This window comes from Humulus lupulus, chromosome 4 (assembly GCF_963169125.1).
Source record: "Humulus lupulus chromosome 4, drHumLupu1.1, whole genome shotgun sequence".
Classification (NCBI taxonomy): Eukaryota; Viridiplantae; Streptophyta; class Magnoliopsida; order Rosales; family Cannabaceae; genus Humulus; species Humulus lupulus.
The window spans coordinates 44,440,024-44,454,602 of record NC_084796.1 but is presented as its reverse complement, the minus strand read 5'-3'; the positions used below and the strand labels follow the sequence as shown (position 1 = coordinate 44,454,602).

The 14,579-nt window shown below is 37.2% G+C and overlaps 2 protein-coding genes across 3 annotated transcripts; one reads left to right on the top strand and one right to left on the bottom strand.

The window, feature by feature from the left end:
- Nucleotides 1-720: 720 nt before the first annotated feature.
- On the top strand, nt 721-3,855 carry LOC133830380 (rac-like GTP-binding protein ARAC8). The gene is made up of 8 exons (XM_062260356.1): nt 721-997; nt 1,401-1,488; nt 1,667-1,776; nt 1,886-1,949; nt 2,763-2,827; nt 2,917-2,982; nt 3,320-3,417; nt 3,621-3,855. The coding sequence occupies exons 1-8, from the start codon at nt 893-895 to the stop codon at nt 3,658-3,660; spliced, it is 636 nt and encodes a 211-aa protein (XP_062116340.1). The 5' UTR covers nt 721-892; the 3' UTR covers nt 3,661-3,855.
- Nucleotides 3,856-4,517: 662 nt separating this feature from the next.
- Nucleotides 4,518-12,570, bottom strand: LOC133830379 (uncharacterized). 2 transcript variants are annotated; one of them, XM_062260355.1, is made up of 5 exons: nt 12,374-12,570; nt 11,979-12,224; nt 10,418-10,789; nt 5,820-10,329; nt 4,518-5,155 (listed from the first exon to the last, which is right to left on the bottom strand). In XM_062260355.1, the coding sequence occupies exons 2-4, from the start codon at nt 12,099-12,101 to the stop codon at nt 5,857-5,859; spliced, it is 4,968 nt and encodes a 1,655-aa protein (XP_062116339.1). In that variant the 5' UTR covers nt 12,102-12,224; nt 12,374-12,570; the 3' UTR covers nt 4,518-5,155; nt 5,820-5,856. The 2 variants fall into 2 exon arrangements, with proteins under 2 accessions (XP_062116339.1, XP_062116338.1); XM_062260354.1 differs by having other exon boundaries at nt 11,979-12,570.
- Between the last annotated feature and the right edge of the window lie 2,009 nt (nt 12,571-14,579).

Sequence of the window (14,579 nt, the reverse complement as noted above, 5' to 3'; positions counted from 1 at the left end):
AGAAAAACAATGCATGTGGTCCTTTCACACCATTTCATGCAGTTTATTATTAATGCAGTAGGTACCATTTTCAATCTAATTCCAACTCTGGTCCATTATTATTAATTAGATATTTGTTATAATTATTTGTTTTTAATGGACTCAGAGTTAGATGATGTAATTAAAAAAAAAATTTAAATGGGGTCATAATTTTGGTTCAAATTCTTTAGTTAATTTCTATTCCAATTACAGCAATGATTTTAATTCTTTAATAACCAATAGTGCCACTATTAAGTCGATTCTTATCTTCTTTTAAATGGTTTACTTTCTTTTGTTTTTTTCTGTGTTGTTGAACAATTTTGAGTATTTCTCCAATGGAAATCAAGATAATGAAAAAGAAAAATGAGAAAAAGACCATACTTTTGTCACAGGTGCAAAGACCAAAAACAAAAAATAAAAATACAAACTCCTATCCTTTCAATTCTAGGTATAATAAATGCACATCTTTTTTGCCATGTTGGCTCACCTAAGTATTAATTATTTTCTGACAAGAAATAAAAATGTTTTCTTCAACCCAAAATTAAAGAAAAAAATATTATATTTCGGGAAAAAATTATCTCCCATCTGTGAAAAGTAATAGAATTTGATTGAATTTAATTGACGTTCCCATTTTTAATTTATTTTTTTAAAACCAAAAATAAAACTTTCTTGCTAAAAAATAATAATAATAATAAAGGAAAAGAAACAGCTATAGGAGTGAATGAGTGAGAATCATGTGACCAGCCAAGCCAGTCTATACTCCATGTCTGTCTATTAATCAAAATCAAAAGCCATAAACTTTGTGTAAATCCCAAGGAATCTCCCTTTTGTTTCAGTTTTTGGGTCTGAGTGTGTATTTCTTGGTTTGGCTTCCATGGCTTCTAGTGCTTCAAGGTTCATCAAATGTGTCACAGTAGGAGATGGGGCCGTTGGGAAGACCTGCATGCTTATTTGCTACACAAGTAACAAATTCCCCACTGTACGCTCTTTCTTCTTCACAAAGATCCATCTGGGTCTCTCAGTTTTGACTTCTTTTTTTTTTTTTTGGTTTATTGTATTCTATTTTACTGCTACGCATCTGGGTTTTGCAGCTTTTTTGTGTTTTTCAAGATTTTACTACTCTCTCTTTCTCTCCAGCCAAATGGGTTCTCTCCCTCTTCTCTTCAGCCTCCTATGTCCCTTTCATGAGTTTTTGGGTTCTACAGTTTGTTCCCTGCTGTACCTTAAATCACCTGGGTTTCGGCTGATTTTGTATAAACTCTAGTTTTTCTTTTGCTTCTTCTTTTAATAAAGCATAATATGGAAACTCGTTGCTAATTGCTGTTCTTATTCGTGTTGTTGACTTGTTCAATCCCATGTCGTTGACTTCATCATTATTGCAGGATTACATACCCACTGTGTTTGATAACTTCAGTGCTAATGTAGTTGTCGAAGCCGTTACTGTAAACTTAGGCCTCTGGGATACAGCTGGTACAGTATGCTTACCTTCTATGACTAAATATTTAGTAATCTAAAATGAATTATTATCCTCTACTACACAAACATTAAAAGCTATAACTATGCCTTAAAGTTTCCATATATCAGGTTTGCCTTATGATATATTGGGAAACGTATGGTATTTTATGTTTCCTTTATATTTGTTTCACAGGACAAGAGGATTATAATCGGTTAAGGCCATTAAGCTATAGAGGAGCGGATGTCTTTGTCTTAGCTTTCTCATTAGTTAGTCGTGCTAGCTATGAGAATGTATTGAAGAAGGTGAATTTTTACCTGTAAAGTTCATGTTTTTAAACTGTTGTATGTTTTATTTTGACTCTGCTCTTTGTATATGCTTATTGATGGTGTTTAAAATCATTCTCTTGGTTAGTGGATCCCTGAACTTCAGCACTTCTCACCTGGAGTCCCACTGGTTCTCGTCGGCACGAAACTAGGTGAGCAAAGAAGCTTTTAACCAAATAAATTTTCGTCGTGGTGCTAATGAACGGTTATTTTTGTTTGAATTTGTTTTCTATTCAAGTTTTGGATTCTTGCTTTGTGATAAGCTCTTACATAATAGATTTGATGCTAATAACTGCAATCAGGTCCTTGAGTAAGCAATATATACTAGTTTCAAAACATATCTGTGTAGAATTTAGACCTGTGTGAGAATAATGAACTCTTTTTGAATGCTTCAAATCCAAACTATCACCAGTTCCTTTCTAAATGACCCTGTTATATATAATTTGAATATTCAACAATAGATCGTTATGAGGTGTTTTAAGTGTTGCAACTACCCAATCAGCAGTCTTTTGTGTTTGAACATTTTTAATAGAGGGTTGAAAAGAGAAGGAAGGAGAAAAAACATAGGTTTGGGAAAGGTGAAGCACCAATAAGTCATTCCTTCAGTAAATGCTCTTCTTAGTGTCTTAAAAGCACAAAGCCTGTCCGTGCAGGGTACCCAAGCCAGAAATTGTCCCCTATTTGAATAGAAAATTTGCACAAATTTGTACTCACTCTTAAACAGTGAATTAGTTATTTGCTTTCCTGTTTTGGGTTAGTTAGTGGTATATTTCTTCTCTTTTATGTGTAGGAAGGACAATGTAGAACCTTCCATGCTTAAAAATTGACCCAATATGATCTTCATTAGTCTTAGGTTTGATATGGGAACATACTATTCAACATTAGGAAATTGCTTATTTGAATGACAGACAAAACTGCTGCAATTTTTTCATCCTCTCTTTTTTTCTTTTTCTTTCATGCAACAGATCTTCGAGAGGATAAACACTATTTGTCTGACCATCCAGGATTGGTGCCAGTGACTACTGCACAAGTGGGATTTCTATTCAAAAAGTTACTCTCTCCAGCATAGTTTTATTGCATAATTTCATTTACAATATTGGTTTTCTCATTTTATTTTAGGGTGAGGAGCTGCGGAAACAGATAGGGGCCGCATATTACATAGAATGCAGCTCAAAAACTCAGCAGGTATGTGTGTGGATGTGGGTGTATAACACTTGGTGTTTGCTTTTGTGTTCCTATGGTTGAAAACTAACTCTTTTTGATAAGATTTTCAAATTTATTGCACAAAGATTTTATTGTAGGTTACATAAAAAAGAATTTCCTTTAGATGGGACAACAAAGAAGCTTCCTAGGTTCAGCTCTATGGTTCCTTTCAGTGCATGAACTTCCTCTCTCTAGTTTAGTATTAAAGTGTTTTTGTAGATTGCCTTTTTAAGATTATGTAATTATGGTTTAGTTGTGAGATTTCCTTTTTCTTTGTGGATCCTAATTCTGTAAATGACCCTAATGAACGCAATTGCAGAACGTGAAAGCCGTTTTTGATGCAGCAATCAGAGTTGTCATAAAGCCACCACAGAAGCAGAAGGAAAAGAAGAAAAAGCAACGTAGAGGGTGCCTAATGTCTGTATTTTCTCTCTTCTAGATTTTGTTTTCCCTTTTGTATAGAGAAAAAATAATTAAATATAGAGTGATTGTATGGATGTATGCACTTAGTTACTATCAAAGTAGATTTTTTTGAAGCATGAGCATCATCTTTTCTAGAATTTTTTTACCCATATCTAATCTCGTTTTGCCGAGTGTGATCCCTTTGTGTTGGAATGCAGAAATATTCTATGTGGAAGGAAATTCGTCTGTCTCAAATGAAATGTGCAGACCACATGGTATCACAGCTCTTGCCAAAACGTGACTTTTATCGTCCATGACCAATCAGCTTTTATTTTTATTCTATTTTGTAAGGAAAACAAAACATTGGAGAAATCAGTATATTCTGTAGACACTAATTATATTGCATACACTATGTAGTGGTCCACTGTATAAAGAATGAGGCTTCTTCTTTTACACGATAAGTCCTCTCATCGAGGTTATTGTCAGCTTTTAATACCATATTCCCATGTAAGTTTAATCTATTATATTGAGCACGACTATACAAGGGTAACTCGCATCGATTGCAGATGAAAGTGAGTACATGATTCAACTCCAATTACAGCATACTCAGAAGACTAAGACTAGATGATCTAAGTTCATTGCCTTGAATTTAGAACACTTCCTTCTGTTACAACTCCCTCACAGGCAAAACTTTACAAGGCAACTTATCTACCTACGAAACCTTTTGAATGCAAATCGCATGGCTCACAAGTGAGATTTGATTTGAACTATAGATTTTGACATTCCATGCATACTTTTTTATGAGATCAGCTTCAAGGATAGGTGATGATAATGAACAACACTACATCTACTTAGTACTTTTAAGAATATGTATTAATTGATAATTCAATCCCTGTATCACAAACAACAAAAAGGTCCAAAAGGGTTTTTACAGAAAGGACATAACTTAAGCATTTTTCCCAGAATCAATCATCTCCTGGAATGCTACCACAGTAACAATTAAACAAGACCATAGCATCAGCAAACACCAACTTATGCAACTATTAAACACAAACACAAGGTAAAATGAAAAATTTCCCAGTGGGGAAAACACTTGATATCAACAAAACAAAACAAAAAACAAAAAAAGAGTTGTGATGCTCTAGTACTAGTATTAATCTGGGCTTGGTATAATATTCAGAATTACATATCAAAACTACAAGTTGGCCCATATTTGAGGTTACTACTAATAGAAAGAATACTAAACCAGAACACTGCGTATGATCAAGAGAAGCTAGGAGCCGAAATTTGACCACCACTCTGCTTATATATATAAATATATATTTATATGACACTAAGAGAATAAATTAACAAACACATACAGATGGGTGTTTTTTTAGGTAAAGATTTGAACAATCCAACCTCCATTATTGGCAGGGTTGAAAAAGGACATAATTTTGGGTCCAATTGTATATTAAGTTGAAGCATTGAAACCAGTATGGGCACCAATATTGAGATTCCTAGGCAATAGTGTATGTGTGCGAACAGTTAAATATCTACAAAAGGGAAACTGATCTGCAGCCACCCATAACAAATTTAAGGAACAACGGCTTGTCGACCTGAACATATTCCCTTGAAGATACAATTGATACAGCAAAGAGGTGGGGGTCGGAGACTATGGACAACATCAAATAACTCACTTACCACCCATCCCCAAGAAGCACAGAAGTTAGATGATGACCTCAGGGGTTAGCAAATGCTCATCCTCAAATCACTGAAAAACAAAAGATTCAAGTATATCAACCAATAATAAAAAGATCTAATGAAAAAGTATAATTTATGATGAACAGGCCAAAGATAAGCTGAAAAACCTTTGGATGTACAAGAAAGAGAAGAATGTGCATGATTCAGCAGTATTAAAAAAACTGCGGTTGAGTTCATAATAAAATATATCAACCAGAGTAGGTTAAAATAAAAATAAATAAAAAAACTAAACGGTCTTCATTTGCTAATAGCTGTCAACAAAAAACAATTAATTGATGAATTGTCTCCATTTGTCTCATTTTCTTCCATTTAAAATTCTCTTTTACCAATTCTCTTCTCAGTTCCATATTCTTCCTATCCATAAATTTCTATATTGAATCTTAAGAACAAAGATGGAGTTGTATGCATTCCCCTTTCCAGAATTTACAATCACAGATAGGCTGGAAGTCAATTGTTATTCGTCTGAATCAACAATAATCAAAAAGACAGTTCTTTGGTGTGTTGTGCTAAAGAAAATTCCAATCAAGGAGAAACAGTCAAAAAAGCTCGTATGCAATCTTAATCTTATATTATTCTACTGGAGACATTTGCAAGAGGCTGACAGCAGATTCAATAAAATATTAAATCAACAGCCTTGCACACTGCAGTAAGAATTACATAAACTAGCAACTTACAAGTTTCTTTTGTCACCAGAATCACTAACACACGATCCTACTGCCATGACGACTGCTTGAAGCCATCCCACCCTCCCTCGGGTTCCTTCCTCTTCAAAGTGCCAACTGGCATTTGGAACATCCTCATTTGCTCATCCAATAGGGGTTGCGAACTGGCAACAGACAATTGTTTTGGCACAAGATGAAAAGACTCATCTCTACCCTCTATTTCTGGGCCTCCAGGCCCTGCATTAAGATCTAAACCCTGCCTTCCCCATTTTCTACTGCTCTCACCACTACTGTTATTGCTACCATCTGGGAGACTAATAATAAACGGCCTTGGATAGTTGGAAGAAACCCCACCGGCAGTGGTTCCCAACAACTGTGGATGCACAGCTGGAAAGCAAACCCTTCCACCAGAAGATGAGTCCAAGTATGTTGTTGTTGGACCTCCAGTGAAAGTGCTTGGGGGCATCGAGAAACTGGTTCCATATGAAAAGACTGGATATTGAAATGAGGTAGAAGGAAAAGGCACTGCTGGAGAAGCTGACAACACAGATCCTCGATAAACATCGGGAGTAAACGGATTGCTACCACTGGGGGGACCAATCATCCTCTGTGGCCCACCAGCTGCAACAATTGGGAAAGGCTCCCCTCGATCAGGAATAACAGATGGAATGGCAACAGCTGAGTAAGTGTTGTTCCCTGGATGAAACCATGATGAGAAGTTCCCTGCTTCCGTACTGTTCATCCTAAAACCAGAAACGGGTGGTTGGGTTCGAACACTACTCTTGGCATGTTGACTAAAATGTGCTGGTTCAGAACTCATCTCATCCACAACAGGCCCATCATTCAAATCAAAATCCCTCCGAACACCTACATCCCCACCTAAAGTACCACTAGATGAAGAATTGACTAGCAAACTTGGAATCTCTGTTCGACGACTATTGTTGATTGTGAAACTGCCCATATCTAAAGTCTCATCCGCCTGGTTTAAATCAAGATCAAGTCCTCCTGAACTACGAAAAGGTGCTGCACTTGTAGATTGATCACAAGTTCGATCATTTTTAATCATTGCATTGGAAGCAGAACTTGTCTCATGGGTAGAATACCGAGATGTCATATCCTCTAGAAGTCTCTCATCAGGCACATTCAAGTCAATATCCAGAGGAGGGCGTCCTTGCTTCCCAGCAGTAGATTCAGGCTGTGAGATGTTCACTGCACCAAGAGGCATATCTACAACCCTTCTTGGCTCAGCTGGACGAAATGCACTTGTAGCTGCAGAACCCTTCCAACCAAGTTCCCCTTTGCTCCGTAATAGGTCCTCAGGTGGAAGAAAGGGACCTTTTGCAGCAGCTGTCACCGTTACTGAAGCAGGAAGGGCACTAGACACGGTAGTAACTGGAAAAGGAAATGGGCTAATCAGATGACCAGTAGATGAACATTCAGGTGCTAATATTTTTAGCTCTCCAATTTTCCCATCGTCAACATTAAATCCTTCATTCAAATCAAATTCCACCTTTGCATCTGCACCTAAAACCGCAACAGCAGAGATAGAAGAAGCATCGGCAGCACATTTTGATGCACACTCCCCAGCTTCATTGGTTTCCATGCCAGTCAACTTGGAATCCCCGGACTGCAGAAGTTGTTCTGCCTCATGTGCATCATATGCAGATGGCACCTTGTGAGAAACCTGTTCACCACTGACGCATTGTTCAACCTCTTTACTTTTGACATCATGCTCCAAACAGTTGCTCCTTTGCTGAGTTACACTAGAACTTAGGCCACCTACAACCCGATTAACTGAGGTTGTAGGAGAATTACCTTCTGGTACATTTTTTTGATTTTCAGACTCATTAACTAGACTCTTAATATCCACCGTATCATTCTCAGTCTTTACTTCACAGGCTTTTTCTGAAACCAAATCTTTTCCAGAATCAGAAGGCAATATTTCCTCACATGCTCCTTTTACAGGGTCAGGTTGCAGCACTGAGACTGGCAGCTTTTCATCTGTCTTCACAATACTGTCTGTTTCTTCATTCTGAAGGTTTGCCTTGACATCAGTTGCTAATAATGAGTACGGAGATCTTCCTAGATGTTCTGTCTTGACTTCATTCACTAAGCCACCTTCAGTGATCTTATTTTCATTTAACAAAGAATCACTTACATTGTGTTTAACATCTAAAATGTCCTCAGTTTTTACTCCCCCTTCAACCGATTTCCCTTGAGTTGGTTTTCCTTCTTCCCTGTCTGTAGCTTTCTCACTTGTCCTCGAAGGGGAGATCACAGGAGAAGCTAAACTGACTTCATTACATTTTCCTTTGCTTTCTTCAATGCCTTCAGCTTGCTGAATATCCATACTGGGAGATTCTACACGTCCAGTGTGCTCAGATGTAGGTTTATGGTCAGACAGAAAGGAAGTTTTATCTCCTTTATCCTTAGCCACAGCATTATAAGATTCGCTAGCACGCTTTCCATTCTCATTATTAGCACCGCTAGTGGACAGGCATTTGTTTCGTCCAAGCTCACCTACAGCTTGTAATTTTACCTTCATACCATCGCCTGTGGAGGAGGGTTCAACTGAGGTGTTTCTTTGTGGAGAACCAGTCGGAGAAACCAAATCAGATTTGGACATCTCTCTAGCAGCCACACTAGCAAGCAAGTTCATACCAAGATCATCAGCAACAGACATAGATCCATTACCTTCAGAATACTTTACACAGCTTTCAACTAAAGCATTCATAGAACTACAGGAAGGTTCTTGCAGATTCCCAGATTTATGCTCGTTTCCAGATGATGAGGAAGCAGTTTTTGAAACTTCTGCAACCTTCTTCGTTTCATCAACAGTCCTGCAACGTTCTTCATCTGTCATAGCAGCGGGTGATCCATCGCCTTCATCAGAGGCAGTAAGCACATCTTTAAAATCATTACTCTGCCAGGACTCAGCATTTACATCTGAAGCACCATTAGCTCTATAATTATCACTTTTCTCCTTCAAGCTGGGATCAAATTGATCGGGCTTCTCTGAAATCACAGGAGAAGAAGCTCTGCTACTCCTGATTGAAGGGTCTTCAAAAGAACCTCCACTACTTAGTGCAGGACTGCGACCACGATTTGGAATCTTGACTATCAATTTATGAGTATTCCCGTCAACAATAGTCCTGTCAAGCATCTTCTCACTAGTCAATCCAGAATTTGATGATTTGTCTACTATTGGGTTCTTATGCAAAGAAAAACTTCTGCTAGAACCAGTTTCCCTTTGGTTCCCTGGTAGAGAACCTTGGAATCCATTTATTGATTTTCGAGGTCGAGAAGAGCCACCCGACATCTTATTCGCATTCATTGAACCAGCACTGGAGCTTCTTGCATCATCCTTCCCAGAAACAACTCCAGCTCTGGCATGGTCATTAGAGCACGATTGGCTGTTGTTGTGAGACTGACTAGAACTGCTGCTCTTCTCGTCTCTAGTGGCTGTCAACGGAACATCAGACATGCCACCACCAGCATTTCGAAAATGACCATCTTTTATGTTATTACTGGTTGATACGGGTGATGGAATTGATTTCACAGACCCTGGAGAGGCAGAAGCAGACCTAGTAGTACTCTCGCCATGGACAATCTTAACTGAAGCAGATTTGGAAGCAGAAACCTGTCCAACTGAGCTCTTTACAGCAACATCAGACAGTCCACTTGAATGTCTGTTTCCAACTTCAGGAAGACGTGATGATCTTCCAGCCCAGGAGACAGCTTGATTTGAGCCAGACTTCACATCATTGTTATTCATTTCAGCTTCAACGCGTTTCTTCCATGTATCAACCAGACTCCTGGATTTCTTCTGGATTTCTGAGTTTTTATGAGAACGCAAATGATTCACAGACTTTCCAATGTTACACGTTTTTAAGGCATCAAGATTCACAGGAAGCTTATCAAGTGCACGAAGTAAAACCAAGAGAAACTCCTCAATTGATTTGTCACCATCCTTTGATCCACATCCACTAATGTCACCAATCTTCCCCTTATGAATTTCCTGGAGCCACTCATCAAATACAGGCAAGCCACGAAGCTCCACAAATCGGCTAAGGCAATCAAATTTATCTGTGGCTGCTATAACTCCAGCAAGCATTGACCGACCAGCCAAATCTATTTTCTTTTCATTTCTATCAGGCAGCATGAGCTGCACCAATTTCTCAACTCCTTCAGAGTCAACAAGCCCTCCTTTTTCAGTTATCTTGGTTATCTCAAATTTTAAAACGCTCTCCTGTCTATAGTGACCAGAATCCCCATCATCTACTTTTGTAAAGCGCTCCCGTTTCAAAGGCTCAGAACCCTGCTCTACTCTCTCTCTTTTCTTCCCCTTAACTTGAGAAGAAAAGGAAGACAAACTGTTCTGATTACTCTCTGAGCCAGCTTTTAACTGTGAAGTTGAAGTTGGACCATTAGTTGGCTTTGGAGATCGGCCACCTGACTGCACTGTTGCATGCATTTCTACTCTTGTTTTATATAACAACTGATCTACTTCTTCCTGTCGTTCCTGCCAAAATAAAGAGCATTACATACAGCCAAAAGATTCAAATTTAATGAAAAAAATGAAAGAAAACTGACAGACCATTCAAGCTTACATTAATATAATCTTGATCCGTTAGCCACCATAAACACTTGTTTGTGATGTCATAAAGCCGTCGGCACACAAAAGACGAAATACCAGATGGAAGTTCAAAACCTTTAGGAATGAATGCAACTTTACATGGATGGAGTAGCGACGCAGCAGGAATCTCATCCTTATGAAAGGAATAGAAAATTTCATTCGGTGCAGCATCCAACAGGATGCCTTTACCAAGCTTTACTTCAGCAGAACGATAAAGCCAATTTACACCTAATTTCAACTTATTATCTTTGCCTGTTGTTACCCAACGAATTATTCCAATGAAAGGAGGTGAATCTTGAGGAGGTTTAAACAGAGCACAGTCACCAACGGTGATCTTGCGTCCGTCCTATGAAGAAAAAACAGAAATAAATAAATATTAGAGGGAAAAGAAAAAGAAAAACTGTACAGATTATTTATCTTAAAACTTTATAATACAAAATGCACAGATTCCCACACACAGATACACACACAAAAAATATATAATAAAGGACATCTAGAATATTCAACAGAAATGTATTGTGCTGCTTTCAGCAGTAGCATTATGTATTCGTAAAGAATTCCTGCTTTTCCACAGCAATAGATGTATGTATATAGTTTCTGTCCAGAATGGATACAGACCACACCGTACTTATTGATGTATGAGATGATACATCTGTATGCTATTATTTAGATCACTGTTATTGGCAAAACTAATGTTCGAAATATAAATTACTGGTAAATCAATTGATTTATGAAATAATAAATTACTGGTAAATCTATAGCTCCATCATGTATAAATGTAGAGGAAGTTAATTTCTATTTTATTATTACGGTGCTATTAATATTATTTCATGATAAAATACGGCAAGATACATGCTCTATTACATTATTTTCCATAATCAGTCCCTCTACTAATTGGATATTTCAATAGACTGACTTAATAAAATGCTATGGACTTGGAGTAAAGCCACAATTTTTACGATGATGAACCCCTAGTACTAAGGTAAAATAGCAGAATTTAGCTTGTAAAAATCCTTTTTTTCACACTTTACATTCTATAGGCACGTCCGCCCACCCCGACCCTCACCTTCAACTTCACCCTCACCCTTGGATTTTTTTTCTTATTTATTTTCAGTTAATTGAAAGGCCAAGCAACATATCAGCACATAAGCATTTTGATGAAAAAAAAAGTGCTTATTGCCCATTTTAAATAAACTTCCCACATACAATCCGCCCCCAAAAATCAGGGAAAAGCGTGAAAAAAAGGGAAGGCCTAAAGCGATTAGAGTTATAAAATCAATTTAAATGTTAGTCATCACAACTAAAATTCGCCCAGAACTCACAAATTGATTCCATTTCCCAATGTATACAACAACAAACTAAGAAAAATGGTGTTATTTTTCTTTATTTTAAGCAAAAACACATTCTAAATCACACAATCCAGAGAATTCTCATCCGTTAAACAATGGCAAGAGTAGGAATCAGATCAAAACAAAACCATGTAGAAAGATAAATCAGCAAAACCCAGAAAATAAATAGAGGAAAAAAAAACAAACCTTGTAAAACGAATTGGGTGAAGATGAACACGACGAAGAAGAACCATCGACTGCAACTACACGCGTAGGGACTGTCCACATGTGCCGACTCCGTTTCCTCTCTTCACCTTCCCTCCCATGCATAGCCTTGCATTTTCCCCAATTTTAGCCTCGATCCCACCTTTAATCCCAACTAGTACCATCAATCCTCTACCCCCTTTAATTCTACACCCACCCCCAATTCCCCAATTTGCACTCCGCAAAACCCTAGATCGACCATACCAACAGAACAAAAACCAAAATAAAAATAATCAGCCAAAAGAACCAAAAACGAAACAGAAAAACCCTAATCCCCAAAAACAAATTCGAATCAAAAGAAGAAGAAAACCCTAATTTCACGCCAAACGAATTCCTACCATTAAAAGGGTGTTCTTCTCTCCGCCGAATAATCAATCAAGTCTAATCTATGCTCGGATCCACAGAGCACCACCAATCGAGAGGTCCAGATTTCGAGCCGCCTTTCGATCCAAGAGTGTACAGAGTGAGAAAATGAGAGAATTTAGAGAGAGATATAAAAATTTAAAAAAAAAAAACCAAAAACTATAAATAAATAAATAAAAATAGTGAGAGAGAGAGAGCGCTAAACGGCAAAAAGGAAAGGTGTACTTGGTACTTGGAAGAGAGCAGTGGGACGGGCAGGCATACGGGCAGATCGGGTAGCCCAAAAAGAGGAGAATGATAGGACCACCTAGCGGTGACACACTAAAAAAAAAATGGTGTGTACTTGAGAAAAACTTTTTTATAAAGTATAGAATAGAATAGAGATGAAGGTTAGATATGTTGACTGGCTGAAGAGAGGGGTATTTGACTTTTTCTGTCTGAGATTTGAAGGAATGAATTCTCTTTTTTTATTATTTAATTTATTTATTTTAATAATATTATGTGAGATGGGTGTTGGAGGAAATTTTGGGTTACCTGTGGGTGATGGAAGTGGGTGGGCCAGAGTATGTCATAAAAGGGCAAACAAGTAATTATGAGGGAAGTAAAACATTGAAGAGGAGAAAGAAGAGAAGAGGGGGCATATTATGATAGAGAAGTTAAGGTTGTCTTGTGTTGTTCCAACACACATTACTAAAAAGTAAGAGAAAAAGAGGGTTGAAGTTGATGATGATGTAAATTGGTTCTGTTTCTCTGGCAGGAATAAAGCTTTGAATTTTATGACCAAATTGCTTAAGTAAGCATGAGCACTTACTTGCCTACTACTACTATACTATACTATTCTCTCTCTCCTCCCTTTTATTTTTGTAAAATATAAGTGGGTTTTTTTTAGAAAGATAGGATTGTATCCTTCCTTCCTTCTTGCTTGTTGTCAGAACTTCCAATTTTTATTTTAGTCAGGTCCACATTAATTTTAGTCAGCTTCCATTTTTTTATATTTTTTATACACCTTGTTATATGTTAGGGAATAGGTATCTTACTTCTTATCCCAATTATTTTAATAACAAAATTGATGTAACAAATCTGTCTAAGCATTTTTTGTAATGAGTTTTAATAAATTAGCCGGTTAACTTATCCAATAAAATACAAGTCAGATTTTGGTTTAACTCATTTTAACAAGTAAAACATATTTCCTAAACAAATTTTAATGTGGGTATTGAATAATTTGTCAAAATCACAACTACAGTATCTGAAGGCGTCTTTCAATTTATCTTTTTGAAAAGCTTATCCAATCTGACCAATTAATCAAAATTATTGAAAGGTACAAACAATTCTTCCCTTTCTTCTCACGCTTTATTGCCAAATAATTCATTCCCATGGCATATTAGGATTTTTAATTTTTTTTACTTTCGTTTTAATGGTTTCTGCCAAAACTTGTCAATTGCCCAAAATAATATTTCTTTCTCTTTCCTGGAAAACTGTCACAAGTACAGGTTTATTATGTTCTTTCCCAAACAATTACTCAAAAGGATTGGGGGACCAAATCCAGCCTAGCCATTGGCACCAGAAAGGAAGTACAAAACAGTAGATAGAAAACGATGCAATATCATCATATTCCCATGTATAATTAGTACTTTGGGCACAAAAACAGTAAATAAGCCGAGTAGAGAGGGCCCAGAGCAAAAAGCCAGAGACTTAAATTGAAAGTGTTCAAACAATAAAGGAATCTGAGACTCGTTGTTTATTTGAATTTGCCTTAGTTATAAATAGACCATTCAAGGCAAGGTGGTCTAGTTGGTTGGGGAACCTAAAATTCTTAAATGCAAATGAAGTAATGAGATTGGTTTGAAGAAAATCCTGTACAGTTGAATGCATAAAATGGTTTAAAAGTGATGGTTCGGGAGGGTGCAATTTTACTACAAAAAGGAAAGTTAGCACTGACCTTGTTAGGTTTGGATTGGTCAGATCTAACTGTGAGTGTAGTGAATTTCAAGTAGTTCACAGAAGAAGAGCCTTGGTATGAAAGAAAGTAACGGCTGTTAAAAGTTGATGAAATATTTCAAGTACCAACAGAAGGGTGTGGTGGGATCTATTGGCAAAGATTTGACCACACAAGAGTTCGTAGTGATGTGCCAAGCAAAAGCAAATCTTAAACTGATCATAGGTGTCTTATTTGAGATGAAA